The sequence below is a fragment of the Tursiops truncatus genome, chromosome 16 (assembly GCF_011762595.2).
Source record: "Tursiops truncatus isolate mTurTru1 chromosome 16, mTurTru1.mat.Y, whole genome shotgun sequence".
Taxonomy (NCBI): Eukaryota; Metazoa; Chordata; class Mammalia; order Artiodactyla; family Delphinidae; genus Tursiops; species Tursiops truncatus.
In genome coordinates, this window is record NC_047049.1 from 61,023,125 (window position 1) to 61,043,052 (window position 19,928).

General features: G+C 43.3%; 1 protein-coding gene across 5 annotated transcripts in view; it reads left to right on the forward strand.

Moving 5' to 3' along the window:
* The first annotated feature begins 1,412 nt into the window (after window positions 1-1,412).
* Window positions 1,413-19,928, forward strand: part of PCBD1 (pterin-4 alpha-carbinolamine dehydratase 1) — a 67,383-nt gene continuing 48,867 nt past the window's right edge. For 4 of the 5 annotated variants that reach the window (XM_073793722.1, XM_033842473.1, XM_033842470.2 and 1 more), the window contains exons 1-3: window positions 1,413-1,519; window positions 4,035-4,166; window positions 4,701-4,781. In XM_073793722.1, coding sequence (XP_073649823.1) covers window positions 1,517-1,519; window positions 4,035-4,166; window positions 4,701-4,781 — 216 coding nt within the window. In that variant the 5' untranslated portion in view covers window positions 1,413-1,516. Of the gene's footprint in view, window positions 1,520-4,034; window positions 4,167-4,700; window positions 4,782-5,549; window positions 6,120-19,928 lie in introns of those variants that run through there. The other variant, XM_033842471.2, reaches the window with a different exon arrangement.

Genomic DNA, 19,928 nt, shown 5'->3' on the forward strand with positions numbered 1-19,928 from the left:
TACAGATGGCTGAACGGGAGGAGATATTTGCAATATCTAAAACTGACAAGCAGTTAAAGTTGAGATATATAGAGTTCCGAAAACCAACTTTAAAAAAGCACTGTAAATTCTAAAAAGTAAAACTAAAAACTATAAAATATAGAAGAAAACATAGGAGAAAAATCTTTGTGACCTTGGGTTAGGCAAAGATTTCTTAGTTACAACATCAAAATACCAATTCATAAAAGAAACTTTTGATAAGTTGGATTTCATCAAAATTAAGAACATTCGCTCTTTGAAAGACATTGTGAGAAAGCAAACAAAATATTTGCAAATCATATATCTGATAAAGTGCTTGTATCCAAAATGAAGAACTCTGAAAACCCAGTAAGAAAACAAAAAACTCAATTTTTTTTTTTTAAACGGGCAGGAAATTTGAACAGGCAATTCACCAAAGACTGACCATTGGCAAATAAGCACATGAAAAGGTATTTAATATCATTAGTCATTTAGGAAACTCAAAACCACAGTGAGATACCACTGCGCACCAATTAGATTGGCTAAAATTAAAAAGACTGACATAGCAAGTATTCGTGCAGCTGGGGGGGTGCGGTGCAAGGGAACTGGAAGTCTCCTACACTGCTGGTGGGGATGTAAGATGGTCTGACCGCTTTCAGAAGCAGTTTGGCAGATTTCTAACAAGTTATAAGTATATACTTGCCATATGGCCTCGCCATTCCACTCCTAGGTATTCACGCAAGACAAGTGAAAACATATATCCATACAAACACTTGTATGCCAAAGTTCACAGCAGCTTTATTTGAAATAGTCAAAAACTGGAAACAACCCAAACGTCCAACAAATTGTAGCATATCCATTACAATATAATACTATAAAATAACGTCTACTTAGCCATAAAAAGGAAGAAACTATTGATATGTGTAACGACATGGGCAATCCTGCTGAGTGAAAGAAGGCAGATATAAAAAGAGTATAATTTGTATGATTTGCATTTACATAGCATTCTAGAAAATGCAACCTAATCTATAGTGAGGAAGCAGGTCAACAGTTGTCTTGAGTTGGGAGGACGCAACTTAAGGGTTATGGCTATGTTCTTGATCTTTATCGTAGCGATGGTTGCACAGATGCATACATGTCAAAAAGCATCAAACTGTACACTTTAAACATGTGCAGTTTACTGTGTGGGTCAATTTCTCAATAAGGTGTTTTTAAAAAAGAAAAAGTAATCTCGCGCCCAGGGTCACACAGCTGGTAAGTAGCAGAGCGCGATGCAATTGGAGTCCGCGTTTGGAGCCTGGGTCCTTAATCCCCGAGCTCCCTGCAACGTCGGCACGGAGGAAAGTGCTGGAAAGCAGCCCCAGCTGTTGTTAATGATTACCAGTGGGCGGCCCCTTCCCGGCTGAGCTCCAGCCCCGGGGCGGCCCGAGCGCCGCCCCGCGCGACGGCTTCCCAGTGCGCCGGGCGTCTCGCTCGTCTGCTCCGCCGCCACCAGCTGCTGCCCGCGTCCGCGCCCGGCATGGTGAGCGAGTCGGGGGGGATCACCCGTAGGGGCGACCGGGTTAGGAGGGGGCGCGCGGGAGGGGCGGAGGAGAGCCAGGGGCCGCGCTGGGTCCCCGCCCAGGCCAGAGGACGGCGCCGGGAGGTACGGGGCGGGGGGTTCCTCCAAGGCCTTCGCAGAGCAGCCGCGCGCCCGGCTGGGGGAGTCGGGGTCTCTGTCCCACCCCCGCCCCCGAGTGGTGCCCCCTGGGAAGCTGAAGCCGGGAGAGGGGCGGTGGCAGGTCCGGGTTACAGCTAGGCGGGAGCCCCCCGCCAGAGCCCGCGCGGGGCCTCAGTGCCGCGGGTGGGGTTTAGAGACCTTTCTGGGCGGGGGTGGGGAGGGGCGGCATAGTGAGCCCAGGGCATAGTTCCCCTCGGTGGCGAGGTTCTGTCCTGTATTGGGGCGACTGAATTTGCGCGTCCCTCTGTCTGCCTGTTTACTGCCCTTCTCGCTTGCTCTTCTGCTAAGCCCTCTGTGCTGCCCCCCGACCTCAGAGCCGGCCCCTGGCTCCTAGTTTGAGGCCTCTGCCCAGCTATGGGGACATGGTTGCTCAGGGTCACCTGCCCTCCAGGCTGAGCCTTCCTGGGAGTCTCAGGCCCTGTGCTCAGCTGGGGAGGTGAAGGTGAGCCTGCGGAGAAGCTTCTAGACCCAGGAAGCTTTACTAAACAGCAGAAGTGTTGGGCCTCAAAGCGTTAGGAGCGGTCGGAACTGCGGTGCCACCTGGGAGGGCACTTTGAAGGCTACGGTTCAGATGGAGAGGAGGTGGTGGGTGAGCTGATTGTGAGGTACACTGAGGCCCAAAGCCGCAGGGCGTGGGTAATCAGTAACCCCTCTGCACACTCCCAGAGGTCCAGGCTGAGTCCAGGCCTGACCTGTGATTTACTAAGCAAACACCACCCCTGCCCCCTCTCTGATCCCAGATTTCAGCGGGACTTGTCAGTTCAGCCCCAGGCTGTGAAATGTAGGGGATTCCAGAAGACTCTAAAAAGGAGCCTCCTAGGAGCCCGCTAGTACCTGCGCACTCCTTTCAGAGCCAGAGAACTAAATGGTGGGTTCTGATGCCTTGGCTGCCATGTGGTCACCCGGTTGCCTGGATACACGGACCAGGCTTACCAGCCACTGAGACAGGGTCAGCTGTCTGGGGGTTGGGCGGTGATGCAGATCTCGACTGCCCTCACTGGCCTTCCAGAGCCCAGTAGAGGAGACAGAGCCAGCCAGATTGGTCCAGAGAGAAACCGCACTTTCAGGAGGGAGAAAACGGTTATCAGAGCCCTGAAATGTTTTTCCAGTTCTGCCCCAAACCTGAAGGCCTGTCATAAGCTTACTTGCCCCAGCAAGTCTCTTTTTAAAAATGCAGATGATATTCCCTTAATAACAATGGAGTTTATTAAAGTGTCCCCTGGCTCCTCTGGCTGATTCCTTAAGTGGAAGTTCTTGGGCCTTTATACCCATCAGGCCAGGGGAGATGAGTGCCCCAAGGCCACCTGGCTTCCAGTTTGCAGGCTGCCTCATAAAAGCTAGATTAACCTCCCTTGCATTCTCTTCCCAGACCTAACTGATTTAATTTAGCACTCTTACCTTCCTACCTTGGGTAGTTCTACTTCAGGGGCCTAAATTCTGGGATCCCTTAAGCTCCTCCACCTGGATCTTCTTAGAGGCTGGAACTGACCTTTGCTTTCTTCTGTTCTCCCAGAGAGGGTTCCACTCGCGGCCTGAATTAACGCCAGTTTGGGCTGCCTCGAGGGCATTTTGCACAATAGGAAAATAGGCCGAGGCAGTGGCTTTGCCGTTTGCCCTTGGCCAAGTTACTTCTGCTTTGGGGACTGAGCTCTGCGGCTCCAGCTTCCCAAGCTGACAGAATAGAAAAGAAGGTGGAAAACTGAGAAACGTAGGCCTGGCAGCTGGGAACCAGAGGCTGCCTGGGAGCGTGTGGGATACCCACTAGGAGGTAGTGCCAGTGGTTGTTGACCGCGGTGTGGCTAGGGATCGCCTGGACCATGTTTTAAGTGCTGGTTCCTTTGCCCAGCCCCAGGGATGCAGACGCATGGACCCACCTTGAGAAGGATTCCTGTGCTTTTGCTGACTGAGGGTGGGGGGTGAAGGAAGAGAGGTCATTTCCCCTCTCTAGGCCGCAGTTTCCTCTTCAATACACAGCAACAGTGGGCTTGATTTACCTTTGCTCCCCCGTGAACAGAAGAGACACAGGGTTTTACGGAGGGGTGCCCTCTGTAAGGCTTTGGGGGCAGGGGTGGGGAAGGAGTGTTTCTCTGCCCCAGCGATTTGCGTTACACCTCAGGACTCTCTGTTCTCTAAGAACCTATCAGTGCACCAGACAGAGCCCCTCCTCCCAGTCTGTTGATTTAGACCAGCTGCCCTTTGACTGCGCCACCAGAACTGCCAGTGGAGGCTGGCTAAATTTCCCCAAAGGTCCAGAGCCCTCTGTTGTCCTGTGAAAAAAAACGAATGTCCTTGGTCTTCTGTGTTTTCCCTCTCCTAGGCTGGCAAAGCGCACAGGCTAAGTGCTGAGGAGAGGGACCAGCTGCTGCCAAACCTGCGGGCCGTGGGGTGGAACGAGCTGGAAGGCCGGGATGCCATCTTCAAGCAATTCCATTTCAAAGACTTCAATCGGGTATGGCATCAGGGTGGGACAGAGCGTCCTGAGACTGGGGCTGATGGGGTCACGCTCCAGAACGTGTTCCTTCCCTTAAAGTTCTGTTAGCCAAGACTGTCAGATGCTCCGCTAATCCCTTTTACTTGGAATGTGTCCTCCTTGGGGATTGGAGAGGGCGGAGATGGGTCTTGGGCTCTCCACACCTGGAACTTTTCGAAACGATCCTTAGAGAAGACAGTTCAAGTGGGAAGCAGATGCACATTTGAAGACATTTTAGTAGATAACTGAAAGATTGGCGAAGACTCAGAAGCTCTCTGGGGTTTCCACCTTGTTGGTGGTCCTGGTAACAAGACTTCCTACTGCAGAAGGACCACCTCAAACTGCAGCCTCAGAACCAGTGGCAGGGTGCTAGGCGGAATGCTGAAAGCTGGAAGGATCACCTTGTAGGGAGCGAGGCAATCCTCCTGTGTCTGGGCCTTACGCTGGCCATAAAAGGGGACCCAGCAGTCCTCTCCTTCAGGACACTAACCTGGGTCTCACTTCATTAAACAGGCTTTTGGCTTCATGACAAGAGTGGCTCTTCAGGCTGAGAAATTGGACCACCATCCTGAATGGTTTAACGTGTACAACAAGGTGAGTGATACATGCCTAGAACTCCAACTCATTCTGAAGGCCACTTCCTTGGACTTGCCTGTGGGCTCTCCTCACCCATAGGTCGACTGTCCGCTCCTGTTCCTTTCATCTCCTTCCTAGGATCGACATAAACACCCCTAGAAAATATTCAGTCTCACTACAGATTAAAGAAAAGCAACTTGAAACACTAGTGAGACAACGTGTGGGTTAAGGAGACATTAAGAAGGCAAATCCTAGAGAAGGAAAGGCTGTGGGGACCAGGCATATTCACTGTTAATAACTCTAAAGGGCTGACATTTTCTGGAGATATGGAAGAATGAAAAGGCAATAAACTTGAACTAAGAATACCCATGCACACCAAGGAGATCAGCCTGTCCGCTGAATGAATGGAAACAGTCATTAAATGCCTGTCGTGAACCAAGAGCTATGCTGGACTCTTTCTAAAGGCATTAAGGCTGGAAGTGATGTTCTGTAAATGGACCGTGTTGAGGAGTTGGTTTGGGGTCTTGTCTCTGGCCTTGAGGTTGCTCTTGATATCTGGATCTTTCTTTTTTTATCCTATGCTGTGGTTACCAGTGTTTATGGAGGTGTAATAGAAGACAGTTTTGCACTGATGTTAGAGACTCGTCAGGAAGGCAGCCCCCGGGAGAGGGGTTAGTGTCTGGTTACACTTCTTGGTGTGGCTGAGCCCGGGAGCTGGTGACTCTCTCCTGCTCTTAGGTGCGGTCGGTGGAATCAGCTGGCCCCGAATCTCTGGTTTTGTTTCAGGTCCACATCACCCTGAGCACTCATGAGTGTGCGGGCCTTTCAGAACGGGACATAAACCTGGCCAGCTTCATCGAGCAAGTAGCAGTGTCCATGACGTAGACCCTGCCCTTCCTCTCTGAGTTCTTCAGGGGAAAGGGGGGGACTGAACTGGGGATCCAGAGAGGGAACTGGGGAGCCCTGAGACGTTGGTGCAGTCAGAAGGGCCAAGTTGACCCCGCTGCTTCCATTGAGGGGCAAGTCCTTGCCTTGGAAGGAGAGGCCCACATCACGGCCAAGACGAGGGACTTAGACCGTTTTTCCCCACACCACTCTCGTCCTCCTTGGGGCCCTGTGACATGTACATTGATTTGAATAAGTTCTTCTCTTTCTTTACAACTTCCCAGCAACCGTAATGACTTTCTTTCCTGGCTGCGTCTTGTTCTCTGATTCATTTCCCAAGAAGCTGTGAGAGAAGCTGTGTTTAACATAAAAAAGTCTTATCTTAGAAACCAGTAACTAAAGCCGTCCTCATCCTGTGTGACAGAAACCCATGTGCTTTTATGCCTCAAATAAAAACACTATTTCACTTGGCCTCAGGCTCTAGAATCTTCTTTTCCACAAGTCAATCCAAATCGGAGTCAGTAGGCATCTCAGTCACCTACTCTGTGCAAGACAGAGTTCAGGCCACTCGGGGGAAAGGGGACCAGAGCACCCTGCCTTTTAAGCTCCTTATTGCCTCAGGGAAATAACTAGAAAAATAGTTAACTATTACTAGGCAGCATGAATGAAGTTAACGCCAGATGCAAAGGTAAGAAATGAGTTAACGAACACAAAGGGATTCACAAGAATCAGAAGGCTTCGTTTCAGCTCTGCCTCCAAGACCTGATTAGGATTCTGGAGGCAGAGGTGACTGAGGGAGCATCTTGAAAAGATAAAGGTTAGCTGGACATTTATATGCATGGTGGGACCTACGACTAGATCTTCTTCCCAGCCTGCAGGATCCAACACATGGAGATCTCTCTTTTATTTATTTATTTTTTACTTGAAGCATAGTTCATTTGCCAATTTGCCATACCGTGTAAATTTCAGGTGTAGATCAAAGTGATTTGGTTACATATATGTGTATGAGTACATATGTATACACACACACATCTATACAGTATATATATCTTTTCTATACTTCTCCATTAAAGGTTATTACAAAATGTTGAAGATAGTTCACTGTGCTGTACATACGTCCCTGTTGTTTATGTATTTTATATATGGTAGTGTGTATCTGTTAATCACATACTCCTAATTTATCCCTACCCCACTGTACCCTTTGGTAACGATAAGTATGTTTTCTATTACTGTAAGTGTTTCTGTTTTCTAATAAGTTCATTTGTACTATTTTTTATATTCCATATGTGATATCATGATATTTGTATCTGTCTGATTTCAAGTAGTAAAATAATCCCTAGGTCCATCCATGATGCTGCAAATGGCATTATTTAATTCTTTTTTATGGCTGAGTAATATTCCATTGTGTGTGTGTGTGTGTGTGTGTGTGTGTGTGTGTGTGTATCACATCTTCCTTATGCATACCGCTATCAATGGACATAAAGGTTCCTTACAAGTTTTGGCTATTGTAAATAGTACTGCTTAAATATTGGGGTGCATGTATATTTTCAAATTAGAGTTTTCTCCAGCTATATGGCCAGGAGTGGGATTGCTGGATCATATGGTAATTCTGTTTAGTTTTTTACGGAACCTCCATACTCTTCTCCATAGTGCCTGCACCAATTTATGTGCCCACCAAGAGGGTAGGAGGGTTCCTTTTTCTCCACATCCCCTCCTGCATTTATTATTTGTAGCCTTTTTGATGATGGCCGCCCTGCCTGACTGTGAGGTGACAGCTCACTGGAGTTTTGACTTGCATTTCTCGAGTAATTAGTGATGTTGGCCATCTGTTCATGTGCCTATTGCCCATGCGTATGTCTTCTTTGGAGAAGTGTCTGTTGAGGTCTTCTGCCCATTTTTAAAATTGGGTTGTTTGTGGTTTTGGTATTGAGTGGTATGAGCTGTTGGTATATTTTGGAAATGAAGCCCTTGTCGGTCACCCCGTTGCAGATATTTTCTCCCAGTTCGTAGGTTGTCTTTTGGTTTTGTTTATGGTTCCCTTTGCTGTGCAAAAGATGAGAAGTTTGATGAGGTCCTATTTGTGTAGTTTTGCTTTTGTTTCCATTGCCTTGGGAGGCCGACCTTAGAAAACATTTCTAGGATTTATGCTAGAGTATGTTTTACCTAAGGTTCTCTTCTAGGAGTTTGGTGGTGTCATGTCTTGCATTTAAGTTGTTAAGCCATTTTGAGTGTATGTTTGTGTGTGGAATGAGGGAGTGTTCCAACTTCACTGGTTTACATGAGGCTGTCCAGCTTTCCCAATACCACTTGCTGAAGGGACTGTCTTTTCTCCACTGTATATTTTCGCCTCCTTTGTCAAAGACTAATCGACTGTAGGTGTGTGAGTGTATCTCTGGCTCTCTGTATTTTGTTCGCTTTATCCCTATGGCTGTGTTTGTGGAGTACTATGCTGTTTTGGTTACTGTAACTTTGTAGTGTTGTCTGAAGTCTGGGCGGGTTATGGCCGCAGCTTTGTTCTTTTTCCTCAGGAGCGCTTTGGTAATTCTCGGGCTTTTATGGTTCCATGTACATTTAGGATTATTTGTTCGAGTTCTGTGAGAAATGTCATGGGTAGTGTGGTAGGGATCGCATGAAATCTGCAGTTTGCTTTGGGTAGTGTGGCCATTTAAATGATACTAGTTCTTCTGCTCCAGGAGTATGGGATAGCTGTGCACTTCTTTGAATCATGTTCAGTGGCCTTTGTCAGTGTGTTGCAGTTGTCAGCATATAAGTCTCTCACCTCCTTGGTCAGGTTTATTCCTCTGTATTTTATTTTTCGATACCATTTTAAATGGGATTGTTTTGTTTACTTTCCCTTTCTGATATTTCATTGTTAGTGTGAAGAAATGCAACAGATTTCCATATGTCAGTCTTGCATCGTGCTACCTTGCTGAATTTGTTTATCATTGCTCGTAGTTTTTGTGTGGGGTCTTTACGGTTTTCTATGTATAGTATCAGGTCATCTGCATACCAAGAGAATTGTACCTCTTTCCTTCCAATTTGGATACCTTTTATATCTTTTTCTTGTCTGAGTGTTGTGGTGAGGACTTGCAATACCATGTTGAATAAAAGCAGTGAGAGTGGGCATCCTTGACTTGTTCCAGATTTTAGTGGGAAGACTGTCAGCTTGTCCTCATTGAGTATTATGTTGGCTGTGGGTTGGTCATGAATAGCTTTTATTATGTTGAGTTGTGTTCCCTCCATACCCGCTCCGGTAAGAGTTTTTATGATGAATGTATGTGGAATTTTATGAAATGCTTTTCCTGCATCGATGGCGACGATTGTGTGGTTTTTGTCTTTTCTTTGGTTGATGTGCTGTGTTGCACTGGTTGATTTGTGTATGTTGAACCCTCCTTGTGAGCCTGGAATGAATCCAACTTGATCGTGGTGTATGAGCTATTTTTGTTTGTTTGTTTGTTTGTTTGATTGAAGTATGGTTAATTTACAATTTTGTGTTTCTGGTGTACAGCCAAGTGATTCAGTTAAACATTTATGTATCTCCATTCCTTGTCGAACTTTTTCCATTATCGTTCCTTATAAGATATTGAATAGAGTTCCCTGTGCTATACAGTAGGACCTTGTTGTTTATCTGTTTTATATATAGTAGTCTGTATCTGCTAATCCCAAACTCCTAATTTATCCCTCCTCCGCCCTTTCCCCTGCGGGAGCCATGAGTTTGTGTTCTATGTGTGTGAGTCTGTTTCTGGTTTGCAAATAAGTTCATCTGTGTCATATTTCACATTCCACGTATAAGTGGTACCATATGATATTTGTCTTTGTGTGATATCGTATGATCATCTCTTCTGCAAATGGCATAATTTCTTTCTTTTTTATGGCTGAGTAGTATTTCATTATGCATATATAGATATACATACACACATCTCTTTATACATATGTCTCTATATATAGCACATCTTTATGAATTCATCTGTTGATGGACATGTAGATAGCTTCCATGTCTTGGCTATTGTAAATAGTGCTTCCGTGAACATTGGGGTGGATGTATCTTTTTGATTTAGAGTTTTCTCCAGCTATATGCCCAGGAGTGGTTTTGTTGGATCATATGGTAACTCTATTTTTAGTTTTTTTAAATTACTTTTTATTGGCGTATAGTTGGTTTACAATGTTGTGTTAGTTTCTACTGGACAGCAAAATGCATCACTATACATATACATATATGTGTACACACACACACACACTCACTCACATCTATTTTGGATTTTGTTCCCCTTTAGGTCACCACAGTGCAATGAGTAGATTTTGCTGTGCTATACAGTAGGTTCTCATTAGTTATCTTTTATACGTAGTAGCAGTAGTGTATATATGTCAATCTCAATCTCCCGGTTCATCCCACTCCCCCTTTCCCCCTTGGTATCCTTACATTTGAACTCTACCTCTTTGTCTCTGTTTCTGGTTTGCAAATACGATCATCTGTACCATTTTCCTAGATTCCACATATATTCGTCAATGTACGATATGTGTTTTTCTCTTTCTGCATTTCTTCAGTCTGTATGACAGTCTCTAGGTCCATCCACATCTCTACAAATGACCCAGTTTCATTCCTTTTATGGCTGAGTAATATTCCATTGTATATATGTACCACATCTTCTTTATCCATTCTTCTGCTGATGGACATTTAGGTTGCCACCATGTCCTGACTATTGTAAATAGTGCTGCAGTGAACATTGGGGTCCATGTGTCTTTTTGAATTATACTTTTCTCTGGGTGTGTGCCCAGTAGTGGGATTGCTGGGTCATATGGTAGTTCTATCTAGTTTTTTAAGGAACCCACATACTGTTCTCCACAGTGGCTGTATCAATTTACATTCCCACCAATAGTGCAAGAGGGTTCCCTTTTCTCCACACCCTTTCCTCATTTCTTGTTTGTAGATTTTTTTCGATGACGGCCATTCTGACCAATGTGAGGTGATAACTCATTGTAGTTTTGATTTGCATTTTTCTCATAATTAGTGATGAGCATGTTTTCATGTGTTTGTTGCCCATCTGTATGTCGTCTTTGGAGAAATGTCTATTTAGGTCTTCTGCCCATTTTTGCATTGGGTTGTTTGTTTTTTTGATATTGAGCTGCATGAGCTGTTTTTATATTTTGGAGATTAATCCTTTGTCAGTTGCTTCATTTGCAAATATTTTCTCCCATTCTGAGAGTTGTCTTTTCATCTTGTTTATGGTTTCCTTTGCTGTGCAAATGCTTTTAAATTTAATTAGATCCCATTTGTTTACTTTTGTTTTTATCTTCATTACTCTAGGAGGTGGGTCAAAAAAGATCTTGCTGCAATTTATATCAAGGAGTGTTCCGCTGGTTTTTTTTTTTTTTTTTTGCGGTACGTAGGCCTCTCACTGTTGTGGCCTCTCCCGTTGCCTGTGCTCTGGACGCGCAGGCTCAGTGGCCATGGCTCACGGGCCTAGCTGCTCCACGGCATGTGGGATCTTCCCAGACCAGGGCTCGAACCCATGTCCCCTGCATTGGCAGGCAGATGCTCAACCACTGTACCACCAGGGAAGCCCCCGCCTGTTTTTTCCTCTAAGAGTTTTATAGTGTCTGGCCTTACAGTTAGGTCTTTAATCCATTTTGAGTTTATATTTGTGTATGGTGTTAGGGAGTGTTCTAATTTCATTCTTTTACATGTAGCTGTCCAGTTTTCCCAGAACCACTTATTGAAGAGGTTGTCCTTTCTCCATTGTATATTCTTGCCTCCTTTGTTGTAGATTAATTGACCATAAGTGTGTAATTAATTGACATTAATTGATTGTTTCTGGGCTTTCTATCCTGTTCCATTGATTTGTATTACTGTTTTTGTACCAGTCCCATACTGTCTTGATTACTGTAGCTTTGTAGTATAGTCTGAAGTCAGTCTGAAATCAGTCAGTGTAGCCTGATTCCTCCAGCTCCTTTATTCTTTCTCAAGATTACTTTGGCTATTCGGGGTCTTTTGTATTTCCATACAAATTGTAAAATTTTTTGTTCTAGTGAAAAATGCCATTGGTAATTTGATAGGGATTGCATTGAATCTGTAGATTGCTTTGGGTAGTACTGTCATTTTCACAATGTTGATTCTTCCAATCCAAAAACATGGTATATCTCTCCATCTGTTTGTGTCATCTTTGGTTTCTTTCATCAGTATTTTATAGTTTTCTGCATACAGGTCTTTCACCTCCTTAGGTAGATTTATTCCTAGGTATTTTATTCTTTCTGATGCAGTGGTTAATGGGATTGTTTCTTGAATTTCTGATTTTTCATTGTTAGTGTATAGGAACCTAACAGATTCCTGTGTATTAATTTTGTATCCTGCAACTTTACTAATTTCATTGATTAGCTCTAATAGTTTTCTGGTAGCATCTTTAGGATTTTCTATGTTTACTATCATGCCATCTGATTGATTTGCATATGTTGTACCATCCTTCTGAGCCTGGGATGAATCCACCTTTAACTTGGTCTATGGTCTTTCTAATGTGTTGTTGGATTTGTTTTGCTAATATTCTGTTGAGAATTTTTACATGTATATTCATTAGACATATTGGCCTATAATTTTCTTTTTGCTAGTGTCTTTGTCTTTTTTTAATATCATGGTGATGGTCACTTCACCAAATGATTTTGGGAGTGTTATGTCCTCTTCAGTCTTTTGTAAGAGTTTCAGAAGGATTCGTGTAAGTTCTTTGTATGTTTGGTGTACTTTCCCAGTGAAGACATCTTGTATTGCTCTTTTGTTCACAGTAAGCTTTTTTTTATTAGATATTAATTTCACTTCTGGTGGTCAGTGTGTTTAAATTATATATTTCTTACTGATTGAATTGTGGTGGACAGTAATTTTCTACAAACTTTTCCATTTCTTCTAGGTTGTGCAGTTTGTTGGGATATAATTGTTCACAGTATTGTGTTACGGTTGTTTGTATTTCTGCAGTTACCGGTTATTATATCTCCTCTTTCTTTTTTTTTTTTTTAACATCTTTATTGGAGTAAAATTGCTTTACAATGGTATGTTTCTGCATTATAAAAAAGTGAATCAGGGCTTCCCTGGTGGCGCAGTGGTTGGGGGTCCGCCTGCCGATGCAGGGGACGCGGGTTCGTGCCCCGGTCTGGGAGGGTCCCGCATTACGCGGAGCGGCTGCACCCGTGGGCCGTGGCCGCTGAGCCTGCGTGTCCTGGAGCCTGTGCTCCGCGGCGGGAGAGGCCACAGCAGTGGGAGGCCCGCGTACCCAAAAAAAAAAAAAAAAAAAAAAGTGAATCAGCTATACATATATATATATGTATATATCTCCCCATATCTCCTCCCTCTTGGGTCTCCCTCCCACCCTCCCTATCCCACCCCTCTAGGTGGACACAAAGCACCAAACTGATCTCCCTGTGCTATGCGGCTACTTGCCCACTAGCTCTCTTTTTACATTTGGTAGTGTATGTAAGTCCATGCCACTCTCTCACTTCGTCCCAGTTTACCCTTCCCCCTCCCCGTGTCCTCAAGTCCATTCTCTATGTCTGCATCTTTATTCCTGTCCTGCCCCTAGGTTCTTCAGATCGTTTTTTTTTTTTTGGATTCCATATATATGTGTTAGCATACAGTATTTGTTTTTCTCTTTCTAACTTCACTCTGTATGACAGACTCTAGGTCCATCCGCCTCACTACAAATAACTCAATTTTGTTTCTTTTTATGGCTGAGTAATATTCCATTGTATATATGTGCCACATCTTCTTTATCCATTCATCTGTCAGTGGACACCTAGGTTGCTTCCATGTCCTGGCTATTGTAAATAGAGCTGCAGTGAACATTGTGGTACATGACTCTCTTTGAATTATGGTTTTCTCAGGGTATATGCCCAGTAGTGGGATTGCTGGGTCGTATGGTAGTTCTATTTGTAGTTTTTTAAGGAACCTCCATACTGTTCTCCATAGTGGCTGTATCAGTTTACATTCACACCAACAGTGCAAGAGGGTTCCCTTTTCTCCATGCCCTCTCCAGCATTTATTGTTTGTAGATTTTTTGATGCTGGCCATTCTGACTGGTGTGAGGTGATACCTCACTGTAGTTTTGATTTGCATTTCTCTAATGATTAGTGATGTCGAGCATCCTTTCATGCGTTTGTTGGCAATCTGTATATCTTCTTTGGAGAAATATCTGTTTACGTCTTCTGCCCATTTTTGGAGTGGGTTGTTTGTTTTTTTGATATTGAGCTGCATGAGCTGCTTGTAAATTTTGGAGATTTATCCTTTGTCAGTTGCTTCATTTGCAAATATTTTCTCCCATTCTGAGGGTTGTCTTTTGGTCTTGTTTATGGTTTCCTTTGCTGTGCAAAAGCTTTGAAGTTTCATTAGGTCCCATTTGTTTATTTTTGGTTTTATTTCCATTACTCTAGGAGGTGGGTCAGAAAGGATCTTGCTGTGATTTATGTCATAGAGTGTTCTGCCTATGTTTTCCTCTAAGAGTTTGATAGTGTCTGGCCTTATATTTAGGTCTTTAATCCATTTTGAGCTTATTTTTGTGTATGGTGTTAGGGAGTGATTCTAATCTCATTACTTTTACATGTACCTGTCCCAGTTTTCCCAGCACCACTTATTGAAGAGGCTGTCCTTTCTCCACTGTACATTCCCGCCACCTTTATCAAAGATAAGATGTCCATATGTGCATGGGTTTATCTCTGGGCTTTCTATCCTGTTCCATTGATCTATCTTTCTGTTTTTGTGCCAGTACCATACTGTCTTGATTACTGTAGCTTTGTAGTATAGTCTGAAGTCAGGGAGCCTGATTCCTCCAGTTCCTTTTTTCGTTCTCAAGATTGCTTTGGCTATTCGGGGTCTTTTGTGTTTCCATACAAATTGCGAAATTTTTTGTTCTAGTTCTGTGAAAAATGCCAGTGGTAGTTTGATAGGGATTGCATTGAATCTATAGATTGCTTTGGGTAGTAGAGTCATTTTCACAATGTTGATTCTTCCAATCCAAGAACATGGTATATCTCTCCATCTATTTGTATCATTTTTAATTTCTTTCATCAGTGTCTTATAATTTTCTGCATACAGGTCTTTTGTCTCCTTAGGTAGGTTTATTCCTAGATATTTTATTCTTTTTGTTGCAATGGTAAATGGGAGTGTTTTCTTGATTTCACTTTCAGATTTTTCATCATTAGTATATAGGAATGCCAGAGATTTCTGTGCATTAATTTTGTATCCTGCCACTTTACCAAATTCATTGATTAGCTCTAGTAGTTTTCTGGTAGCATCTTTAGGATTCTCTATGTATAGGATCATGTCATCTGCAAACAGTGACAGCTTTACTTCTTCTTTTCCGATTTGGATTCCTTTTATTTCCTTTTCTTCTATGATTGCTGTGGCTAAAACTTCCAAAACTATGTTGAATAAGAGTGGTGAGAGTGGGCAACCTTGTCTTGTTCCTGATCTTAGTGGAAATGTTTTCAGTTTTTCACCATTGAGGATGATGTTCGCTGTGGGCTTGTCATATATGGCCTTTATTATGTTGAGGAAAGTTCCCTCTATGCCTACTTTCTGCAGGGTTTTTTATCATAAATGGGTGTTGAATTTTGTCAAAAGCTTTCTCTGCGTCTATTGAGATGATCATATGGTTTTTCTCCTTCAATTTGTTAATATGGTGTATCACATTGATAGATTTGCATATATTGAAGAATCCTTGCATTCCTGGAATAAACCCCACTTGATCATGGTGTATGATCCTTTTAATGTGCTGTTGGATTCTGTTTGCTAGTATTTTGTTGAGGATTTTTGCATCTATGTTCATCAGTGATATTGGCCTGTAGTTTTCTTTCTTTGTGACATCCTTGTCTGGTTTTGGTATCAAGGTGATGGTGGCCTCGTAGAAGGAGTTTGGGAGTGTTCATCCCTCTGCTATATTTTGGAAGAGTTTGAGAAGGATAGGTGTTGGCTCTTCTCTAAATGTTTGATAGAATTCGCCTGTGAAGCCATCTGGTCCTGGGCTTTTCTTTGTTGGAAGATTTTTAATCACAGTTTCAATTTCAGTGCTTGTGATTGGTCTGTTCATATTTTCTATTTCTTCCTGATTCAGTCTTGGCAGGTTGTGCATTTCTAAGAATTTGTCCATTTCTTCCAGATTGTCCGTTTTATTGGCATAGAGTTGCTTGTAGTAATCTCTCATGATCTCTTTTATTTCTGCAGTGTCAGTTGTTACCTCTCCTTTTTCATTTCTAATTCTATTGATTTGAGTCTTCTCCCTTTTTTTCTGGATGAGTCTGGTAGTGGTTTATCTATTTTGTTTATCTTCTCAAAGAACCAGCTTTTAGTTTTATTGATCTTTGCTATTGTTTCCTTCATTTCTTTTTCATTTATTTCTGATCTGATTTTTATGATTTCTTTCCTTCTGCCAGCTTTGGGGTTTTTTTTGTTCTTCTTTCTCTAATTGCTTGAGGTGCAAGGTTAGGTTGCTTATTCGAGATGTTTCCTGCTTCTTAAGGTGGGCTTGTATTGCTATAAACTTCCCCCTTAGAACTGCTTTTGCTGCATCCCACAAGTTTTGGGTCGTTGTGTCTCCATTGTCATTTGTTTCTAGGTATTTTTTGATTTCCTCTTTGATTTCTTCAGTGATCACTTCATTATTAAGTAGTGTATTGTTTAGCCTCCATGTGTTTGTATTTTTTACAGATCTTTTCCTGTAATTGATATCTAGTCTCATGGCATTGTGGTCAGAAAAGATACTTGATACAATTTCAATTTTCTTAAATTTACCAAGGCTTGATTTGTGACCCAAGATATGATCTATCCTGGAGAATGTTCCATGAGCACTTGAGAAAAATGTGTATTCTGTTGTTTTTGGATGGAGTGTCCTATAAATATCAATTAAGTCCATCTTGTTTAATGTATCATTTAAAGCTTGTGTTTCCTTATTTATTTTCATTTTGGATGATCTGTCCATGGATGAAAGTGGAGTGTTTAAGTCCCCTACTATGAATGTGTTACTGTCGATTCCCCCTTTTATGGCTGTTAGCATTTGCCTTATGTATTGAGGTGCTCCTATGTTGGGTGCATAAATATTTACAATTGTTATATTTTCTTCTTGGATCGATCCCTTGATCATTATGTAGTGTCCTTCTTTATCTCTTTTAATAGTCCTTATTTTAAAGTCTATTTTGTCTGATATGAGAATTGCTACTCCAGCTTTCTTTTGGTTTCCATTTGCATGGAATATCTTTTTCCATCCCCTTACTTTCAGTCTGTATGTGTCTCTAGGTCTGAAGTGGGTCTCTTGTAGACAGCATATATAAGGGTCTTGTTTTTGTATCCATTCAGCTAATCTGTGTCTTTTGGTGGGAGCATTTAGTCCATTTACATTTAAGGTAATTATCGATATGTATGTTCCTATTCCCATTTTCTAAATTGTTTTGGGTTCGTTATTATAGGTCTTTTCCTTCTCTTGTGTTTCTTGCCTAGAGAAGATCCTTTAGCATTTGTTGTAAAGCTGGTTTGGTGGTGCTGAACTCTCTCAGCTTTTGCTTGTCTGTAAAGGTTTTAATTTCTCCATCAAATCTGAATGAGATCCTTGCTGGGTAGAGTAGTCTTGGCTGCAGGTTTTTCTCCTTCATCACTTTCGGTATGTCCTGCCACTCCCTTCTGGCTTGTAGGGTTTCTGCTGAGAGATCAGCTGTTAACCTTATGGGGCTTCCCTTATGTGTTATTTGTTGTTTTTCCCTTGCTGCTTTTAATATGCTTTCTTTGTATTTAATTTTTGACAGTTTGATTAATATGTGTCTTGGCGTGTTTCTCCTTGGATTTATCCTGGATGGGACTCTCTGTGCTTCCTGGACTTGAGTAACTATTTCCTTTCCCATATTAGGGAAGTTTTCAACTATAATCTCTTCAAATATTTTCTCAGTCCCTTTCTTTTTCTCTTCTTCTTCTGGGACCCCTATAATTCGAATGTTGGTGCGTTTAATGTTGTCCCAGAGGTCTCTGAGACTGTCCTCAGTTCTTTTCATTCTTTTTTCTTTATTCTGCTCTGCAGTAGTTATTTCCACTATTTTATCTTCCAGGTCACTTATCCGTTCTTCTGCCTCAGTTATTCTGCTATTGATCCCATCTAGAGTACTTTTAATTTCATTTATTGTGTTGTTCATCGTTGCTTGTTTCATCTTTAGTTCTTCTAGGTCCTTGTTAACTGATTCTTGCATTTTGTCCATTCTATCTCCAAGATTTCGGATCATCCTTACTATCATTATTCTGAATTCTTTTTCAGGTAGACTGCCTATTTCCTCTTCATTTGTTAGGTCTGGTGCATTTTTATCTTGCTCCTTTGTCTGCTGTGTGTTTTTCTGTCTTCTCATTTTGCTTATCTTACTGTGTTTGGGGTCTCCTTTTTGCAGGCTGCAGGTTCCTAGTTCCTGCTGTTTTTGATGTCTGTCTCCAGTGGCTAAGGTTGGTTCAGTGGGTTGTGTAGGCTTCCTGGTGGAGGGGACTAGTGCCTGTGTTGTGGTGGATGAGGCTGGATCTTGTCTCTCTAGTGGGCAGGTTCACGTCTGGTGGTGTGTTTTGGGGTGTCTGTGGCCTTATTATGATTTTAGGCAGCCTCTCTGCTAATGGGTGGGGTTGTGTTCCTGTATTGCTAGTTGTTTGGCATAGGTTGTCCAGCACTGTGGCTTGCTGGTCGTTGAGTGAAGCTGGGTGCTGGTGTTAAGATGGAGGTCTCTGGGAGATTTTTGCCGTTTGATATTATGTGGAGCTGGGAGGTCTCTTGTTGACCAGTGTCCTGAAGTTGGCTCTCCTACCTCAGAGGCAGAGCCCTGACTCCTGGCTGGAGCACCAAGAGCTTTTCATCCACACGGCTCAGAATAAAAGGGAGAAAAAGTAGAGGGAATTAGTAGAAGTATGAGGAAAGAAAGAAGGAAGGGAGGGGAGGAAGGAAGGAAGAAAGAAAGAAGCAAAGAAGGAAAGAAGGCAAGAAGGAAAGAAAGGGAGGGAGGGAGGGAGGAAGGAAGGAAGGAGGAAAAGAAGGAAAAAAGACAGAAAGAAAGAAGATACAGTAAAAATAAAATAAATATAATAAAGTTATTGAATTAAAAAATTCTTATTTAGAAAAAAAAAGAAGGGACGGATAGAACCTTAGGACAAATGTTGGAAGCAAAGCTATACAGACAAAATCTTACACAGAAGCATACACATACACCCTCACTAAAAGAGGTAAATGGGGAAAAATCATAAATCTTGCTGTCAGAGACCACCTCCTCAATTTGGGATGATTCGTTGTCTAAAGGAGGGAAGGAAGGAAGGAAAGAAAGAAAGAAAGAACGAAAGTAAAGTATAATAACGTTATTAAAATTAAAATTGATTATTAAGAAAAAAATTTTTTAAAAAAACCATGGACGGATAGAACCCTAGGACAAATGGTGGAAGCAAGACTATACAGACAAGATCTCACACAGAAGCATACACATACACATTCACAAAAAGAGGAATAGGGAAAAAAATCATAGATCTTGCTCCTAAAGTCCACTTCCTTAATTTGGGATGATTGGTTGTCTATTCAGGTATTCCACAGATGCAGGGTATATCAAGTTGATTGTGGAGCTTTAATCCGCTGCTTCTGAGGCTGCTGGGAGAGATTTCCCTTTCTCTTCTTTGTTCTCACAGCTCCCAGGGGCTCAGCTTTGGATTTGGCCCTGCCACTGCGTGTAGGTCGCTGGAGGGCGTCTGTTTTTTGCTCAGACAGGGCGGGGTTAAAAGAACCGCTGATTCGGGGGCTCTGGCGCTGATTCGGGGGCTCTGGCGCACTCAGGCCGGCGGGGAGGGAGGGGCACGGAGTGCGGGGCGGGCCTGCGGCGGCAAAGGCCGGCGTGACTTTGCACCAGCCTGAGGCGCGCTGTGCGTTCTCCCGGGGAAGTTGTCCCTGGATCCCGGGAACCTGGCAGTGGCGGGCTGCACAGGCTCCGCGGAAGAGGGGTGTGGAGAGTGACCTGTGCTCGCACACAGGCCCCTCGGTGGCGGCAGCAGCAGCCTTTTCGTCTCCCGCCCGTCTCTGGGGTCCGCGCTTTTAGCCGCGGCTTGCGCCCGTCTCTGGGGTCCACGCTTTTAGCCGCGGCTCGCGCCCGTCTCTGGGGTTCGCGCTTTTAGCTGCGGCTCGCGCCCGTCTCCGGAGTTCCCTCAAGCAGCGTTCTTTAAACCCCTCTCCTCACGCACCAGGAAACAAAGAGGGAAGAAAAAGCCTCTTGCCTCTTCGGCAGGTGCAGACTTTTCCCCGGACTCCCTCCCGGCTA